Source organism: Silurus aristotelis (genome assembly GCF_946808225.1).
Source record: "Silurus aristotelis genome assembly, chromosome: 4".
NCBI classification, from domain to species: Eukaryota; Metazoa; Chordata; class Actinopteri; order Siluriformes; family Siluridae; genus Silurus; species Silurus aristotelis.
Genome location: NC_139577.1, coordinates 2,592,031 through 2,612,812, shown reverse-complemented (window position 1 = coordinate 2,612,812; position 20,782 = coordinate 2,592,031). Strand labels below are relative to the sequence as shown.

The following is a 20,782-nucleotide window of genomic DNA, read 5'->3' as shown; positions in this document are numbered from 1 at the left end:
TAATGGAGGAAGAGGACTATAAATACGGCTTAGCGTTGATGGAACATCTCTCATTTACCTCCCATCACCACAGCCCCTTTCTCGCAAAGGTTTAAGAAGACGTGAGCAACATCTGATACCCTGGAAGGATTTCTGGGCACGGTGTCAAGACTGGGAACCTTCACAGCACTTTAGATGCTTCAGAGGCGTGAGGAAAAACACCTCCGATCATGAGAGATGGCTTCGAATTTCACCCCTTTGTGTTTCCACAAAGTGCCGACTCGACCGCTCGGTCGAATAAAGCAGACAAGAGTTGATCATCAGCTGCTTTTTTTCTCTTCAGATGTCTGAAAAAGCAGAAGTGAGGACCATAATGTGGGCCAGGCCTTAACTTTGCACCTAGCTGCTAAGGTCATGGTGGAAATCGTTCACTTTTGAATCGACTCAAACTTTCACATTAGATCACAAGATCTTTAGCAAAAAAAATTAAAGTGTTTTTCAGTGATAAATATCGCAATATAAGATTTTGCCTCTTCTTGCTATATTTGCAATGCTAACAAAACCTAGCGTATAAACACGTGAGAAAAAGCACATTATATTGTACGTGTTTTATTTTGTCTCCAAGCTTTAATTTCGTTCCAGGTGTGTTTAATTTGACTTTAATTCAATTCTCAAAAATGGTACTTTAATTACTCTATTATTTTTCCTTGTCAACTATCCAACCATCCAACTCTCCATCAACGATCTACATTTTTCATCATTGGTCTCTATCAAAAAAAATTTTTTTGCCCAGCTACAATTATTAAATGACTACTTTTTGTTTACTGAATAAATAATTAAGAACTAAACCTTGCCTTAACTTTGTGCCTGGCTGCTAATATTGAGGTGGAATTTGTTGGCTTTTGATTGGACCCAGAACTTTTACACTAGACCACAAATTTTTTTTTAGTAATCAGAAAATATCGCAATTTAATTTTGTGCTTCTTGCCATATTGTAATCGTAATGATTTGCAATTCGAACAAAAACCTAGCGTATAGCATATATGCGATAACGTGCATTATAGGGTTTTACAACGAAAACGTTTTGTCTTTTCATTCAATGTATTTTCATTGTTTTGATTCTCAAACGTGGTGCTTTTCTGTATTATTTTATCCCTCAGGGTTTGTTGACTAACTTAATATAGCAAAGGGTGTAACGAAATGTGTGTGTGTGTGTGTGCGTGTGTGTGTGTGTGTGTGTGTGTGTGTGTGTGTGTGTGTGTAAAACTATCCATGTTGAAATTTAGATCTTAGGCTTAAACCTCAGCGAAATTTTTCAAGTTTCAAGTTTTTTTGATAGTTTTTACAATGAAATGCTTAAGTGAGGCTACAGGCAAACTACAGCAAAACTACAGCAAATACTAACATTCAACAATATTAAACAGTAAAGAGAAATAGGAAATGAGGGAAAAAAGATCGTAGTCTCAGAGATTACTATCGAGTGTTTTTACCTGCCTACAAAATAGTTTGTCGCTCAGCTACAAATATCAAACAACCAGTTTTACTTTACTAAATAAATAGTAAATAACTGCTTATGTTGCGGTGGAAATCGTTCGCTTTGGATGCGACCCAGAGCTTTTACACTAGCAAACCAACAGAGGAAACGTTTCTGCTTGTCTGTAATGTCGATGGAAAAGTAACACTTTAAGTAGCACCTCGGGCCTGAGGGAACGTTGTTTGATTTGACTGTATACTATATTATGTCTCGCAGAAATTACAATAAAAGCCATTTTTTACTTTCAATGCAACAAACAAAAATCCAAGAACAGCTCATAATGGAGATAAATGCTCTGACATTTAACTTTTTTTTTTTTTTTTTTTTAAGTCTGGCTATTTACTTCCTTTTGCTTTGTCCTACAAGAAACCGAAACGCAAGCATTGCACATAATGCGATATAATATCCATAACTAAAAAAAATACAAAAAATACAGTGAGACTGAATTTGTTAAAAATGTCCACATGGTTTCCATCAAGTGATTTTCCACCATGCTGATTCACGGCAGATGTGTTGATGTGTTAATGTAAAATACTGTGGTTTTAAGCATTTTTTGTTTTGTGTGTGTGTGTGTGTGTGTGTGTGTGTGTGTGTGTGTGTGTGTGTGTGTGTGTGTATATGCGTAGCCTTAATGATGAAAGCTGTTATAAACAGCTGTGAATAACAGTTTCACTTTATTTCCATTTAATTACCGAAGTTAAGAACAGAGCGAGACAGAAAGAGAGCGAATGAGAACTTGTCGAAAATTGAATTCATTTCGGATGGAAGATGATAAAGTAGAAAAGTTGTTAGGACGTCGCGCTCATTAGCGTTTCCCCGGCCGTTTCCTTCCTCCCGGACAAACAGATAAACCTCAAATCAACTTTTATGAACTTACACCGGTTCCTTTGTGTCACAAATATGGCACTTAGTAAAAACAAAGCCCAGATGAGCTGGACTAATCAGATCCTTGTGGACAAACAACACTCCTTTATCGACCCCGATCTATCGTTGCCATGTGTGTGCTTAGAACTGCAGGCATCTGATTGCGCTAAGCGTCGCTTCTTGTCCAGGAAAAAGGGAGCGAACCGAGGTCGCGAGCGAGTGAACTTTCTTTCTTTCTTTTTTGCGACAATTAATAAAATTTTTAAAAAAAAAGCAGCGGATAAGGAAATACTGCCACTTCTCATGTCCCAGTGAATTTGAGGCATCCAGGGCTTTGTGAGCTATTTTAAGAAGAAGAAAAAAAACCTTAAACCAGCGTCTTTTGCTCTTTTAAAATTCAAATGATTAAGCAAAATAGTTGCCGTTCTTCAATACCTTCAGGTCGCGAGGATACGGTGAGTGAGCTAATTACAGATTTAGGGCTAAAAATGGTAAACCCATTACAGGGTGGAGAGCGAGGTGCTCCGGTGAGCTACGCAAAAGCCAGAGTAGCCTTACTGAGGAAGCCATTGTATATTGATAGCATTTTTTTTTTTATCTCCCTCTCAGTGCTGATAAGGATAAAAGACAGAACTAGAGGAAGGGGGATTCTTTTCTTCCCCCCTAATCTGATCAGAGGCTATTGTTTTCCTAGCTCATTAAGCTACAGGAGGTCCAAAGGTCTCCTCGCAGTTGACAAGTCAGCTCCTTCCCCCATCCCACCCTCCTCAATACCCTCCTTTAACCTTTAAATACAAGGGAAGACTTAGAAAAACAAGCAGCCGGAACAAAAGGAAACAGCAGAGAGGATTCCGCGCGAATACACAAGGCCTGACGGAGAAACTGGTTTAAAGGTTTTCAGGCAAAAGACAGCAGGAAGTCACTTTCTTTTTAATCTCGGCGGGTCGGGCGCTTTCCTTCTCACTCTCGGCCGGTCTCCAGGGAGAAAATGAGCTAAGCCAGAACATATGGGATGTGCATTAAATTGAAAGAGAGACCGAAAGGAAGAAAGGAAACGCGTGAGGATGTCAAAGGCGGTGCGGAAACAATGGCGCTATCGCATCAGCCATATTGCAACAACGTGTTAACGTGCTCAATTTGGAGCTCTGTACAGAGTCGCGTGTAAGCGCAAACACGCTTCGGCGTTCGGTCGCACCTACAGAGCTAAAATAGCGGCGTTCACGTTCTTCGGTTCCTGTAAAAACGTGAAAACTATAGACGCGATGGAAACTATCCGTTACCTTTAGCGGCTCGACGACTTAATTTTGCGACGTAGGTTTGAGCTGCGTGAGATTCAGGGACTTATTCAACATCGATGGCTTTATGTGAGATGAGAACAAATTTTCACAAAGATTACAATCCAGGAAACAGTCGAATTTAAGAACTAATGAATAGCGGAATAAACGTTTAATAAATAAATAAACGAAAGAATTGGTCATTGTTGGTAATGAGATCCATCACATAAAGATAAAGCAGAATATATAAGACTTCGATTTGCACCAGTGGTGGATGAAGTACACAAACCATGTAGTAGAGATAAAGTAGAGATTCACTCTAAAATATGACTCCATTAAAAGTAAAAGTGCTCCAATTAAACGTTCACTTTTGTAAAAGTACAATGTTTTTGCCTTCAAATGTACTTAAGAATCCTATACTATACTATATACTATAACATTATGGCTGAATTAATTATTTTACACTTAACACACCGATCTATTAATAGAATTATATTAACGAGTCAGACACTGGTATCTAATCAAATTATCATCAGCTCAAAACTTTCTTTTCAACTGCTTCAAAAGAGTCGAGCAAACAAGGTCACAGGTGTTGAGGCAACTTAGTATGTTAAGTAGATGCCACCAAGCGCCAATTAAAACAACAATGTCGGCTCATTGCGTGATGTAAGCGGTTACATTTTTATCCCCTCATAAATAAAAAGGAACGACTGATTTCACATAATGTAGTCGAATACAAAGTCAGATATTTGACTTTGAAATGTATTGAACTTGAAGTTAAAGTCTCCCCAAATTGAACAGTTGAGTACAAAAAGCTACTTGAGTAGAGTAACTTGCATTTACTTCACTACTGTGCACCACTGGAAATAGACTTCGGTTCAGCTTTGGGGGATTCAGTGAGTTATTCAAAATTGGGGGCTTCATGTGAGATTTTCAGCAAGATTCCAATAAAGCAAACAGTTGAATTAAAAGAATAAACAAATAAAAACGATCTAATAACTAAAGATGAAGCAGAATATTTGAGACACCAGTTTGCACCGAATCCATTTGCTCAGGAATGTAGGAACTCAGATAGCATCCGAACCTCTGGCACCTACAGTGTCTGAAAAATTCTTTAAAGCCCTCGTACGCATAACTGAATCAAGTGCTTTTATGACGTTAGCTCTGCTTTAACATAGAAGCGAAGACATGGAAAGAAGAGGAAACCGAGAAGCAGCCTGTTTCCCTTAAAGCCACGACTGTTGTCAAAACACACAGAGATGGGCCAGATAAAGTAAATTGCATCCTCGGGAAAGACGAGACAAAAAAAAAATTCAGCAACAACAGACCCAGGCTTAGCATGGCTTCTGGTCCCCTACACACCCCACGCACCCTCCACCCTCCCTGCCAGTGAGGCAGAGGTAACTGGACCCAGGTTGGTCTCTCCTCCAGGGCACTTTGTAAGATTGAGAGTCAATCAGAGGCCGATGACAGACAGAGCCGGGTTCGATTTAAGGAAGGAAACCGCAGATGGGGTGCAAAGCAAAGACCCGGGTTTTCGTGACACAATCTAAGAGATGGGAATTACTCCCAATGTCCGGCAGCTGACACCTTTGCCACTTCTAAATGATCCCTTATTCTTCACCTCCGACCCCAAAAATGCGATGCCTTGAGCGAAAAGAGAGATCAAAAAAAGAAGAAGAAAAAAAAACGGTGGGAAAGAGAGAGCACATCCTGGGGCTAAATTCAAAACGTTTTCCGAGGTGCGCCGACTTTTTGCTAAGGTCATCGGAGAATATTGTCTCGGTCTGAACTCAAGACACTTGAGGCCGAAAAATACCATAAACCCTTAAGGAGAAGTGGCCACTTTGTCGCTGGTGCGTTTCAAGCATTAAATCAACAGTCATCATAGTAAACAAAGTATCAAGGTTAAAAAAAAAATAAAAGGCAAAAAGTGGAAATCTAACACCTGGACAAAGACTCCAAACCCCGAACAGTCAACATTTTGTGTGAAGGCGAGGAAATCGTTACTCCCGACTGGCTTGTTTTCATAAAATGAACATCATTTAAGCATCAGGAGCTGTCATGATGGCTAAAGCAGACAGGGTTTCCTGTTGACGTAAGGATGTAAAATGGTTTGCGTGAAGCAAAAAGAAAATAATTCTTTTGATTGCTCTGAAACGTCTGGTTCCCATCAAGACGGGTAATGAGATGACCACGCGACGCTGGATGAAATATAATGGGATCTAATGAATGGAATTGGTTTTGACGTTTAAATGAAAGCGCACTAAGCCAGTTCCATGGAGATATGCTTTCCATGGGTTGGAAGCGTGTGAAGGATCTCCTGCTATAGAGATATAAACACCTTCCGAACCTCCTCAACTTACCTACACGAGGCCCCTATGTACCTGAGTTTACTGACACCCTTGTGGTGGAACAAATCTCAACAAAATCTGACCAAAATCTAGTGGAACATCTACCTAGAAGATTGGAGGATATAATGCCAGCAAATTGGGGACTGAATGTAGATTAGGATTCTCAAAAAGCACATAGCAATCCTATAGGTAGGTGCCCACAAACCTTTGACCACACACACACACGCGCACACACTCACACACACACACACACACACACACACACACACACACACACACACACACACACACACACACACACACACACACACACATATATATAGTTTGGGAATAAAACACATACTGTGTGTGTGTGTGTGTGTGTGTGTGTGTGTGTGTGTGTGTGTGTGTGTGTGTGTGTGTGTGTGTGTGGTCAGGAAATATACAAATGTTCCATCTGGTCCTTCCATCTAATACGTCCCCAGGACGGTTAAGCTGACCATAACGCCGGCCTTGCAAAAAAAGCAAACGTGGCTGCTCAGATAATTTATACTTCACACACACACACACACACACACACACACACACACACACACACAAAGACACACACACACATACACAAACAATCTTTGTTTCTCATTAACCGCATACAATAACAATAATAATCCTCCCGGTAAGCCTTGAGTCCATCTCACTGACACTCTGCTCCCTGTAACTTCTTCTTCTTCTTCGTCTTCTTCATCCACTGCCGTGAGAAGTGTCCACTCCTGGAGAGGCTCTTCAGGGCCCCCTTTTTTTTCTTCTTTTTTTTCTTCTTTTTTTTTTTTTTTTTTTTTCTCATCTCCCTTTCTCTCACTCCCCCTAGTGCCCACATCATTCGCTCGTGTGAGTCTTAGCTAAGCTCTAGGAGTGGAGAAAGGGAGAGAGGGAGGAAGGGAAGGAGAGAGAGAAAGAGAGAGGGGGGGGGACAAAGGGGAGGAGGCAAGGGAAAGTGTGAAGCCCCTCCTCTGGATGACATCAGCACCAGGGCTGAGGCAGAGCTGGAGGCAGATGTAACTTCACACTTATAGTGAGCTCCAGGCAGCTGAGCAGACCTGGTGAATCTTCTCAACCTCTTGCTCTTGCTCTCACTCTTGCCAAGGAGCGTGCATTTGCGTATGTGTGTGTGTGTGTGTGTGTGTGTGTGTGTGTGTGCGCGCGCGCGCGCGCGTTCTCGTGTGACTACATATGAGGACATCACAACACACCGACAGTCTTCTGCGACTTCTGGGTTTATTCCTTTTGGATTTTTTAAGACGTTGGATATATACGCTGTGGACTGACTCTTTGGTTGGAGGATATTTCTTTCAGTTCGCGCAATTTTTTTTTCTGGGAGCTTTGCAGGTGAGTAAAGGTTTCTTCATGAGCTCAGATTTGTTTTTTCTTTTTTTTATCTTATTATATGAAGCTCATAAATGAATAAATAAATCAATCCAAAAACAGGAAGTGGGCACTCACAATCTGGAGTAAAACAGTTCTTTGTGGATTTTTTTTTTTTGGAGGGGGGGGGGGGATAATAATAATATAATAATAATAATAATAATAATAATACAGCCACTTGATCTATGAAGTATCCATGTTCTGCTCATGTTGCTCTTCACAATGGCCAGAGCGAATGCGCATTTCAGGTCTTTTACCCCGTCTTTAGAGCGCAAACACGCATTTTGCGCTCGGATCCCAGTCCTTGCTTTTAGGATGCACAAGAGGAGGAGGATAAAAAAAACTATTGCACATATAAAACGGCATGCAAGATGCAGAGACACATCCTTCTTCTGCTGTATTTACCGTCTATTTCTCCTCTTACACTCGGACATCATCATCTTTTCTCTCCGCTCCGGATTTTTTTTTTCCTTTCCGATTTTGCGCGAGTTCGCGTCCCAAAAAATGTCATATAAATACCCAGAATTCCTTTGAAAAAAATGTAGCAAAATTTCAAGGTGGATATGCACCGATTTAATTGCGGGATTCAGCGCGTCGCGAAGGAAGACGCAGGGGTTTTACGCAATCGAAAAGTCGGGGATGCGCGCGGCTCCGCGCTCCGTCTGTCCGTGCGTGCGTGCGTGTGCGTGTGTGTATAAGCAGCCTATAAATGGCTGTAAAACACATCGCCAGATCACACACTTTTACCCAAATTCCAGATTATTATTAAGAGAAAGAGGGATTTGTAAGCGGCGCGGTGCGGCAGCGGCGCTCCGGCGGCTGGATTTCTTTTTTTTTTTTTTTGCGTCGGATTTGGTGCGCATCAGTTCATTTCCAAGCCCAGGGACTACAACATGTCTCAAATAAAAAAAAGAAATATATAAATATAAATATAAATATAATTAAATAAAAATAAACAAAGTGCCAGGTAATGTTCGACTTTCTATTATACTCGCACCCAAATAGACTTGTAGAGAGATGTGGTGTGTTATTTGTAGTGTATAACCTTAAAGAATGTGTAGTGTCAGTCCTGGGCTTTAAGAGGCCTAACCTGGGCTTTCACACCGCTAATGTCAAACCAATAATCCAGAAAGAGAGAAGCTGTCCAACCATCCACCCAAAGCTGAGCTCGGAGCTGAGCAGCTCCTTCTCCAATACACAACTAATTCAACCTGATTACAAGGCAATAAACACAAATAACAAGAAGGAACATCGACAGTGAAGCACCTACATATTTATACACAGCACAAAGGTTTATAAAGGATAGAAAGTGACAAAAGCAGACCGACATGAATAATTCACTTAATAGCAGATCCATCTTTCATTTCTCAAATCACATCAACATCAGCCAATCTACACAACAACCAAAAATTCAGTCCTTCCTCAACGTTTGTTCAATCGAGAACAAACACTGTGGGCCTGATCATGAGTCTACTCGTTTTTTTGTTGCAGAATGCACTACATTCACTACATGACATGCTCGTGTGTTCAGGGCCTCCTGAGACTTTTGAGACACAAAAAAAAATAAATCGTCCAATAGAATTGAGCGCTCATGTTCGCAGCTGACCTCTGACCCTGCGATGGGGCCTTTCGGCAAACGCTTTTCGGGGAAACAACCCTTTGTTTTGTTTCTTCAAGTTTTTAATCGTGCTTTTATAAAAAAAAAAAAAGATAGAAAAAAAAGGAACAATTCTAATCATTTTTCAATTGGCATCTTTCAAATGGACGTCAGTGAGATGTAATTGATTATAGATCGATGGAGAGAAATGCATTCGAGGCTTTATGCATAAACACAGGAAGCAATTTGTTTTGAACAGAAAGCATTGGATTGTACAAAGGTTGTAAATCAAACCTCGATTGTTTTCACCATTGTCCAAAGGCAGAAACCCTCTGTACCCTAACAGGGGGTGCACATGTGGTAATTAAAGCACCAGCTCGAGTGTTCTGAGCCAGGCAGGCCCGATACCGAAGCGCCTACCACCCCCAAGTGGGGAAAAGCAGTGCAGCTGCTACGCCATGCACCGTTTACCCTTTTCAGTCTCTTCAAAAGAAAAGAGACCCCCACGCCTACCCCCTGCCTCGCTCAACCTCCTCGACCGATGCCTGAGCCCCAGTGCAGAGACCAAAATTTTAAATTAGCTTCGGTGTGATTTCAAATGAGCATTTACACGATCCAGCTTCACCCCTGCTATCAGACACACCAATATTCAACATGGCCAATCCACTTTTCAAGTGGGGAAAAACCAAAAGCAGGCTGATCTACAAAAATTACACATTTTTAACAGGATATATATAAAAAAACAAAAAAAAACAATGAACAAACAATATAAATCTTTACTGATTGATTTAAACCTTCATTTATACTTATTAAGATTATGAATCTAAAGACTAATAGGTTTTAATTCAACATTGATTTTTGACAACCAGCTAGTTATTTCACACAAAATATGTAGTGTATTTCTGCCAAAAAAAATCCTCATCCTCAATTAAGCAATGCTCGGATTGCTCGAGGAGAATCAGAATTGCTGCTCTCCCAGCAAATGCACCCTATCAGAATGATAAGCAGAAATGCCAATCACTTAGACCTTCACCTAAAGAGGAAGATTAGAAGATCGCATGCTTTGAAGAGAGAGCGTAAAATAAAACCAACAACAAAAAAACCCTGGATAAAGCACAACCAGACGATCTGAAGTGTTTCAGATCAGGTTCCTCAAATCCCTGGGCCTGTTTAGAACAGGACAATGCGGCTCGGAGAAATCCATTGAGCGTAAAGAAGCGAGAGAAAACACAATCATGTGAGCTCAGGAATGATTAGCTCGCTCAGTCAAGTCAATAAGGTGTTAACACACAGGCCAGTGTTTTCTCTAGCTAACTTCGTTTTCTCCTTGAGAATACAGGGCTGAGGGAACGTTATCCTCATAAACATAAAGCAAACAAGACATGAGGCTGGTGTGCATTATTGCGATTGGGCTTCATTCGTAATTCCCGAGGAGTAAAGACATATTTTTGTCCCTGTTGCCTAGAAGAGGATGTTGTAATGTCTCACCCATTGCTTTTCTATTAAAACCCATACAAAGTCATAAACCACTCTAATCTATATAAGACATCCGTTTGCTTGGGATCCGGTATGACAGAAGGACGGGGTGCTGTTCGGACCTCCAAATTGAGTTACAAGACTCTCGGTTCTCTAATCTCCTCCATGTCATTGGTTACAACGGCTACGAGCCAAAGATCCTTGTAGCTTCGCTCTGCCGTTATTCCTCAGTACACGAGCGGCAGGGTGAGAAAGGTTTAATGCTGAGGACGCCCTCTTTTGTGTTCCTAAACGGGGCGTATCGTTTGGTTTGGCCAAGCGAGGGACGAGGCTCCATTTTTGTAGGCCGAATCCCGAAGATATATGGAGCAGGTACGAGGGGCAACGGAGGTGACGCGGTCGAGACTCTTCGATATTCATGAGCACTCAGAGATGAGCTCTAAATAATCTGGCGCATGCATTTTTTAGCGGCGTGGGAGCGTTTGAGTCTCTCCGAAGAGTTCCGCTTTCGAAAAGTTGCTTAAAAGACACCAGAAGTTTTTGGGAGCACAAACAACAGCGAAGTGGAAGGAGCAGCTCCCCGCGAGCGCAGCAGGGGCCTCCGAGCACCGTAGCTTTTTCAATGCAAAGACATTCTTTTCTCCGGTCTCCATAGAGAAGACAGAGAGGAGGGGCTGACAGGGTCACGGGCAGACAGGTCAGAGAGAACAATCATGGTGGCACAGGCTGGCGGTTGTGGATAAGAATACTCTTGTTTTTTTTTCCTTTTCTTTTCTTCTTTTAAACAAACACTCAAAGTCTCGTCTTATTCAGCTTTCCCCAAAACAACATGGACCATCAAAAAAGACTACTTCTTCTAATACTTCTTTAAAACTCATCAGTCAGGGTTTACAAAAAAAAGGGTATTATTTCAATAAGGGATTCAGAGAAACACCACCCTCTATGATTTTGACTTCAATTTAAGAGAATTAAAGTGTACTTTACTCCAGGCACAACTTACAATAGATCAATAAATCTTTTTTCCTTTCTCTCTGATTTGCAGGATCTTCTCTGAGGTTGTGACCAGCATGAACTTCCGCCTGGCCGTATGAGGTCATGCTTCTAAGGAGAGCAAAGGCCCACACGATGCTTTCACAACGTAGTTCCAGCAGTTGAGCCACCAGGCTGGATACGTTCTTCATGCTTCTTCCACGAGAGCAGGAACACGACTCGGGGATAACTCCTAACAGAGAACAAGAGCCTCCTCGGATTTCAGCCTGCCTTTACCTGCAGGCTAAGTGGGCTCGGGGCTCTTGAGGTCATGTCCATTCTGGCGACGGACATACCGGAACCCTACAAAGGAGTCTCCAAGACTCACAAAAGGTTTTAATTAGGGGTCCGAACCACTGCTCCGTGAAGTGAAAGGATCCTTTACGCACCCTTTTTATCTTTTTATTTTCTTAATTGTTTTCACCCATTGCTTTTTTTTATTATTTGAATTGCATGCCTGCATTAGTGCACCAGGGTCTTTAAAGTCTTGAAGCAGAGGAGTCGGTCTTCAGAGGTTTATCTACCACAAAGCCTTTGATGGTATGAACTGTAGACACTGCGGTCCAAGCCAGGAGGTCAGCAGGACAAACGAGGATCAGCTGGATCAGGATATAACCAAAGAAGAGAGTCCTCGGACAGTGCAGAGAAGAAAACAAGCAGGGGAGCTTAAAGCGTCACTGGATTTTTGGGTGAAAGAAGAGGATTAGCTGGCTCCTCTAAATCAGGTGAGCATTAGCATTGCGGCTCAGCTGTGTCATGTTCTGCTTGAGTAAGCTTTCTTGTTTCTAACAGGACATGTAAGAGATAATAGGAAACAAAGACAAAGCCAAAAAAAAAAGAAATAAAAATCTGGAAGCACAATGGTTGATAAAACGTTTCTACAATAACTGCACTGGTTTGTTTATTTATATGTCACATTGCTATTTATGCTAGTCATCATGTTCTGCAATTTCTAAAGACTCAGCAAAGTCTCAGCATTTAGGTACTACCATTATCTGTAATGTTTTTAAGTTGAGTGCATATAAATATATAAAGCTTAAACCCCTTATACAGGCACAAAAACCTTTATAAAAATGTCTAACAGAAGAAATAATGTTTGGTGTTGCTCCAAAATTCTTCGCTCCTGCACTTGTTAGATATTAAGTCTGACCTGACAAATCCTTAAAGAGAACCAAGTCCTGTCTCAGGTTTTTCTTGAAAAGCTAATAAGCAAGACCCAAAGTTCATTCATCCGGTGCAGTCTACTAGTATGAAAGGCAGCTTTGAAATGCACTAGTCTGCTGTAGACATTTATTTTTTTTTTACTTCATCTGCATTACAGTCAGTAAAAGATATAACCGGTGGCACAGGCATTTCATTCAGGAAAAGAAAGCTGGACAAAAGATCTCTTATCTGTATCTCGTGTCTAAGTTGGAATATCCCCTCCACTTCAATTAGACTTGTCTGATATTCAGACTCCATTTCTCCCTTCATTTCCTTCATATTCTGTATGTCAGTAAAAAAAAAAAGACTTATTTTTCCCACTTGTTTCTAAAAAGTATGTTCTCAGTACTAATATATATTTGCAATATTTGTTTAAAATGATTTGATTTAATACCAAAAATAAGCTTGAGGCAGAAAGCATACAGAGTTATTTACAGAAGGGTTTGTTATTATGCCTTCTGATTGTTTTTTTTTCCTTCCCCTTTCTTCCTTCAGGGAGGACAAACGAGCCTAGAACACCGAGAATGGCGTGCCAGTACAAGTCGTTCTTTGTCTTCTTCATCAGAGCTGGTGTTCTCCTGGGCCTGGCAAATCCACTGGTGACCTCCGCCTCCTGTCCATCACAGTGCCGGTGCGATGGGACTTTCATCTACTGCAATGACCGGGAGCTGACTTCGATTCCTACAGGAATCCCACAGGACGCCACCGTCCTCTTCCTCCAGAACAACCGAATTAAGAGTGCTGGCATCCCCGCTGATCTACGGAGACTCAGCAACGTGGAGAAGATCTACCTATATTGCAACAACCTGGATGAGTTTCCTACCAACCTTCCTCTAAATGTCAAGGAGCTCCACCTTCAGGAAAACAACATCCGGACTATCACTCATGCCTCCCTGGCTCAAATTCCCTTTATCGAGGAATTACACTTGGATGACAATTCCGTATCGGCCGTCAGCATAGAGGAGGGGGCGTTCCGAGACAGCAACCACCTGCGGTTGCTCTTCCTTTCACGCAATCACCTGAGCACCATTCCTCCTGGCCTTCCCATGACCATAGAGGAGCTTCGCTTCGATGACAACCGAATCTCCTCAATTTCCGAGGTGTCCCTGCAAGATCTGATCAATCTAAAACGCCTGGTGCTGGATGGCAATCTCTTGAACAACAGGGGGATTGGGGAAATGGCCTTTGTTAATTTGATCAATCTGACCGAACTTTCACTGGTGCGGAACTCCCTAACATCACCACCTGCCAACCTGCCCGGCACCAGCCTTGAGAAATTACAGCTGCAGGACAACCATATAGACAGGGTACCAGTAGGCTCTTTTGCGTTTCTCCGCCAGCTGTACCGCCTGGATCTGTCGGGCAACAAATTGAACAGCCTGCCCATGGGGGTCTTTGACGACCTCGATAACCTTACCCACCTGCTGCTGCGCAACAATCCGTGGTACTGCAACTGCAGAATGAAGTGGGTAAGAGACTGGCTGCGCTCTTTGCCCTCGAAGGTCAATGTGCGGGGCTTCATGTGCCAAGGCCCCGATAAGGTCAAAGGAATGGCGATCAAGGATCTTTCCACAGAGCTGTTCGAATGCTCGGATTCCGAAGTCGCGACGACGTACGAGACGAGCACAGTCTCCATTACGCTGCCGCCTTCTCGACCCCAGTGGCCACTCTATGTGACTAAAAGACCGGTAATTAAGGGGCCAGACTTTGGAAAGAACTATCGAAGTACGACGCCGCCGAGTCATAAGATCATCACGATAAGCGTCAAATCCAGCACTCCGGACACGGTACACATATCCTGGCGGGTATCGCAGCCAATGACTGCTCTGCGTCTCAGCTGGTTAAAGCTGGGCCACAGCCCTGCCTTCGGGTCCATCACGGAGACCATTGTGCAAGGGGATAGGACAGAGTACCTGCTCACAGCCCTGGAGCCCGAATCTTCCTATCGGATATGCATGGTTCCTATGGAGACCAGTAATATTTACCTGTCAGATGAGACGCCCGTTTGCATAGAGACAGAAACGGGCTCCTTAAAAGCGTACAACCCCACTACAACCTTAAACCGGGAGCAGGAGAAGGAGCCTTACAAAAATTCTAGTCTGCCTTTAGCTGCTATCATAGGAGGAGCCGTGGCACTTTCGGCCATCGTGATGCTGGCCCTGGTGTGCTGGTACATCCACAGGAATAGTTCGTTGTTTTCCAGGAATTGCACGTACAATAAAGGGCGCAGGAGGAAGGACGATTATGCGGAAGCGGGCACAAAGAAGGACAACACCATCTTGGAGATTAGAGAGACTTCTTTTCAAATGATTCCCATAAATCACATGCCGGTGACCAAGGAAGAGTTTGTGATACACACGATTTTTCCTCCAAATGGTTTGAATCTCTACAAGAGTCCGCACAGTGAAAACAGCATCAACAACAGAAGCTACAGAGACAGTGGAATACCAGATTCAGACCACTCCCATTCATGATGACTTGTGCTGATTTCAAAGACATTTTATTACTAGTGACTGACATCAGGACTGCCCGGTCTTTTACAAAAACACTGGATTGAGAAGACTGAGAAAGCAATGTTCTGTACATTTGCCATATAATTTATATTTAAGGACGGTTTATTAAAAAAAAACACGGCTCCTATTGCAGGCCATCACTGGGTCCTCAGTGTGTGTGCTCAACAACGATATATTTTAGAGGTTTGTAGTAATTTGTACTGTACATCCTTTGCTTAAGGTTTCAGACCAATTAAGAAAAAGAAAAAAAAAAACGTCTTTGTGCTCGACTGAGATATCAACTGTGAAAGTGGGTTTTCATTGCCGTGTTAAAACAATCAGAGTTTAGAGAACCTTGTAGAAGCACAGGTCATAAAGTTCACCATAACGTCGTTCTCGGAAAAATAAAACAAAACAAAACAAAAAAAAAAAACGGCCGACAGAAAAAAAAATAGGGCACGGTTGAATCAATGGGTAGAAAAGATTTTCTTTTTTTCCGTCTTATCTGTATCGGACGGACCTAGACGTGTTTTTTCGGTCGAACGGCACCTCGAGAATACGTTAGGGATCTTAGTTGACATTTTCAACAGTGTTGTCAGGCTTTAAGTCTCGCAAGTATGGAGATGTATTGCTTCCTGAGAGAGCTAGCACAGCACAGAGCCCAGTGACGTGGTCCTCGGCTGGGTAGGCTTGTCCAGCACGTGGACAGGCAAAGCACAGATATAACGAGAGGTGGCTGCTCTGTGGCAGTGTCTCCTGCCGACACGGGGGAAAGAAATCCTTCAGGTGTGAACCAATTGTACTTGTACATGATGCTCTTGAAGAGGAACACAGTCAGGGCAGAGATAAGGACATGCTACATGATACGTTTTTTTTTTTTTTCTGTTTTTCTTTTTTTTTTTTTTCGTTTTTTTTACTTGGAATACAAGTGTGAATTTGTTTATAATTATCTGTATTTTTATTTTGTATTTTTTTTCCAAAGCCACTTTTATGTTGCGACAACTGAAAGTTAATTGTTCCTTACCAACTGAAGACCAAAGTGCATATATGCCCTTTGGCCAGTCTTGTATGTGCCTTGATACAATGCTTCTTGTATTTAGCTTTTTAAAAAAAATAGAAAAAAAAATAAAGAATAAAATTGGTGAGTTAACTTTTTTCATACACACTTGAATATGATAAACTCTTGGTCATAATGCAGAAATAAAAGTGGACAAAAAATCGACTTGGTGGCCTCCAGCGTCTTTTTTGCATGCATTTCCATTTGTCGCAGGGTGAGTGTTTGAAGGAGATCATTTGCATGGCTAATCATGAAGGAGTTAAATGAGGCACAGTGTAGAGCAGGCTTTCACGTGACCACCGACCACAAGGGGGGATGTGTTTAATAACGATCTGGTATACGGAAAGTGACATGAGCCCTGTTGTGGCTGCCTGTCACTACGCCAGGCATGCCATGTACAAAGTGCCATTCACATTACACACAAACTCGGCTGGGTGCATATGGCTACAAACACACACACACACACACACACACACACACACACACACACACACACACACACACACACACACACACACAAACATTAATTACAGTTCAAATGACTTGCTTTAGGTACCAAATTAGTTCTAAACTTTGAGTATGTACCGAGCTTCTACAATCTCAAAACCTCAAATAAACCATATGAGCTTTTAAAGGTTCCGATAGAAGTATGATCTCACACGCCACCTTGTTCTAAACTGGCGGTCCACAACTCAATCATTTACATACACACGGAAATAAAAAAAATGCTTAAAACCATTTCAAAAAATTTAAATTAATATTTCGTACAGTTTTTAATTATATACGAAAAACAATGAATTTTATAAAAGTAATAAATATTATTGTAGACTTTTGGGAATAGAACTCATGTACACCAGGAACACTTCACCATTTATGTGAATAGACATTTATGGCATTTATTAGACGCCCTTATCCAAAGCAACTTGCAATCGTCTCATTGCTACTTAACTTCAGGGTTAAGGGGTTTTGCTCAGGGGTCCAGAAGTGAAACATTAATGGAGCTCTGACCTGACCTTTTGACTGGAGGTGGTGGTTGTTTGGTGTATAAGATTTTGGACTTCTGATTAGGAGGTCATGGGTTCAAATCCCAGCACCACCAAGCTGCCATTGATGGGCCTCTGAGCAAGGCCCTTAATCCTTAACTGTTGTAAGTCACACTGGATACAGGTGTCTGTCAAATGTCAAAAATGTAAATGTAAAGTTTTACATTTCTTTACCAATGAGCTGCCCCTTCCCCATTAAGAGCCAAAGATCGTGAACCGAGTCATTCAGATGTACTGATACTTTTGTATGTTTTTTTAAGGCTGCTAAAAAAGAATCAGTTTTGGCAGAAGAGGACGAAGAGTGTGAATGTTTTATGCTACATCGAGATTGTGGTGTAAAAGCTGCAGACAATAAGTTGAATTGTTTGCCTTTTTTCCCATCCTGCTCTGCTGTTCATGTTAATCTTATAGTCCCACTTCTAAACTCCAAGAAGCCAAGCCGAGAATTCGATTCCTCCGTCTGAGGTTTTCGGAAAAAAAAAAGTTAACCGGGCGTCACGTCGAGACGTTTTTCGTAGCCCATCGTCACGTAGATGAGATCACGGCAATGTTCTTGTGCCACGTCGTGCCTCATAGCTTCGAACACAAAGGCAGATAGTGTGCGTCTTGTTCGGCGTGTGAGAGAGAAAGAAAGAGAGAAAACAGAGGATAGATGCAGTTTTGTGCTTTGTTCATTATTCCCTCTGGTTTTGGGGATTTTGTTTAATAAAATTAATGGATGTGAGCTCGGATTCTAAATGTTGGAGCAACATGACGTTATGTGGAGGAAAAAAATACGTAATAAAAGTAATGGGTTTTCAACGAACAGTCGATTTGGCATTAATGCACCTCTGTGTGTGTGTGTATTTCCCTGAACATGAGAGAAGCTCGGGCAAGGCAGGGGTGTGTATTGAGCCCTATCACACCTCGGTCAGCTGCAAAAGCTTACGCCTTAGTAATATGCCTTTCCTGGCAGTTATACACAGACATGTAAATATTACGGAAGGCTCGTGGATTAAAGTGTGACGTGTCGCCCGAACGAATTGTCCCCATCTTTATTTTAACTTTATTTCACTACAAAAAACAACAACAATCGAACAAACAAAAGCCCCCAGAAATTTCTTCATCACAGCACCTTTTAGCGATTATGGAAACAGTATAGATGCAGATTGTTGCTCGAGGGGGATTTTTGCAATTTGTCTTTCCGGCATGCTTCTAGTCTCAGGCAGGACCAAGCACAAGCTGTACATCTCATCATTCGGTGCAAACCTTAAGCAGAACTCGAGCTGCAACTCACAGCGGTTATGTATTAAACCAACAGCCACTAGCGCTCCAGAGGAAAATCTCCAATTACGTAAAATTGTATGAAGGAATTCGCAGCCGTTGGATTTTTGCTGTGTTGGATTTAAGTCGAGCTGAGAACCGAAAATTAGACAAGTAGGGGCTTCGAAATACACATGAACACATTTCAGATACATTCATATTAAATGATATTGTAATATATTTCATATATTCAATACAAAAAAAACACATACTGTTACTAATTACTGTTATATAAGTGCTTTTAGTGTGACAGAATAATAACTACTTAATAAATAAATCTGTTTTACAAAATTACTTTATTACTATTTATTATTATTTTTCATATTCTTATTATTTTCATATCATTCTTTTTCTTCTTGTTTGTTGTACTTTTTCTTTTAATGTATTAATTATTATCATTATTATTATTATTATTATGGATTATTCTTTTTTTGTTTTTTGTTTTTCTTCTTATTTGTTATCATGATCACTTATTACCATTTGTAGAAATAATATTTAACAGTTTATTTATTAGTCATTACTTTTTTCCCTATATATATATATATTTATTTCTATCATTATTATTCTATATTTCGATCTATAATCATCCATTCGTTCTTTCTTTTTTTCCCTCCTTAATTACTTCCATTTACACACATTATTACATCACATTCATCATTAACACCAGCCTGAAAAATACCGTAGAATAAATGTGTTTGCTTAATTATTGTGCTTTATTTATACACTTTTACTAATTAGCTTGCATATTCATTTACTACACACTTGTAATTCCCATCATTACACATTACTGTTTACTTTTATTTACTGCTTTTAAATTATTGCTTGGTGTATTGTTGACTTTTTTTGTGTATTAACATGTTTTATTAGGTTGTCTTATTAACTAGTTGTTTAAATGTCCTACCACCTTTACTGCCCATTTCACTGTTATAATAACATTCACTCTTCTAGGAAGATGTTCCACTAGATTTTTATGGAAAGGAGGCCTGGGGTGCAGTCAGCCATCCAGTTCATTCATGTTTAATACGGTTGAGGTCAGAGCTCTATAGCAGTGGATCTTCCACTACAAACCGAAGAAAGTGGATCTTCAAGGAGATGGCTTTGGAAGAACTATGTGGGCACGTGTCACAATACTTTTGTCCATATTGTAAAGTTAGTAGTTTGAGAATTACACCATTTTATTTTCAGAATGAAATCATGTCCAATGTCTATTCATGTTGTGAATTTAAATGAACATACTGAGACGTCTGCAGGAGAAGCAGTGGGCACGGCTCTGGCGTAGGGAGAACAGGTTAAATACCCTGACAATGGAGTCTAGAAAAGTTAATTCATTCATTCTAATGCAGAGTTTTACTTCAGTCCATTTCTCCGTGACTCATAATTGAGGCAGATTATGCAGACCTCTGTTCGATGGATTTACTGTATGCTGTTTGAACTGTTCCCACATTGTGGGCCTATTGATTGGCTCTGTCCTGCCTGTGAAAACTCTGAACAACAGTCTGACAGTCTGGAACAGAGCCACGTCGACTCTGAGTAAATAATCTACAAAAAGACCACAAACGACAAACTTTACACATTTAATGCTTGTTATTACTCATTTTTACTTGTTTACATTTACATGATACTATTATTCTTGTAATAATACTTGTGCATTTTTATGTATTTATTTTTATACATTTTTTTATTATTTATTTTTATTTGTCCTTATTTACTTTAACATTCATATCTACAAATTCTATTATACACTTTGTTTTATTTATTTATTAATACTTTTTTAAAACACAATTAACACATTTTTTTTTTACTTTTACATATTTATTTATGATTTCTTGATTATAATTTTTATTTATTATTATTATTATTATTATTATTTATTATTCCTTAACTTTTGTTTATATTTCTTACATATGTATTTTTATTTTACTGTTCCTGTAAAATAACTTTGACTTATTTATTATTACATCCTTATGTAGTTTTAATTCCTCACTTAAAACATTTTGTTGACTTTTTGGTTATATGGGTCCTTTCTTTTTTTTTTTTTTTTTTTTTTTTTTTTTTTTACATATTATACCTAGGTTTAACATTTTTACTGATTGTTCTTGATTTTTACTTGTTTATCTTTTTTATTTTTTATTTAACCTTTATTTATTTATTTTTTTCCCCACATACCAGTACTGGGCCAT

The 20,782-nt window shown here is 40.5% G+C and overlaps 2 protein-coding genes across 5 annotated transcripts in view; one reads left to right on the top strand and one right to left on the bottom strand.

The window, feature by feature from the left end:
* The window catches only part of macrod2 (mono-ADP ribosylhydrolase 2), a 636,986-nt gene that overhangs the window by 522,448 nt on the left and 93,756 nt on the right, over nt 1–20,782 (bottom strand). The gene's annotated exons all lie outside the window — the stretch shown is intronic.
* Nucleotides 1,827–16,422, top strand: flrt3 (fibronectin leucine rich transmembrane 3). The gene is made up of 3 exons (XM_083540456.1): nt 1,827–7,367; nt 11,519–12,230; nt 13,204–16,422. The coding sequence occupies exon 3, from the start codon at nt 13,233–13,235 to the stop codon at nt 15,180–15,182; it is 1,950 nt and encodes a 649-aa protein (XP_083396582.1). The 5' UTR covers nt 1,827–7,367; nt 11,519–12,230; nt 13,204–13,232; the 3' UTR covers nt 15,183–16,422.

Coding starts and splice junctions, on each gene's coding strand:
- flrt3 (XM_083540456.1), top strand. CDS start 13,233: ATGGCGTGCCAGTACAAGTCGTTCTTTGTCTTCTTCATCAGAGCTGGT.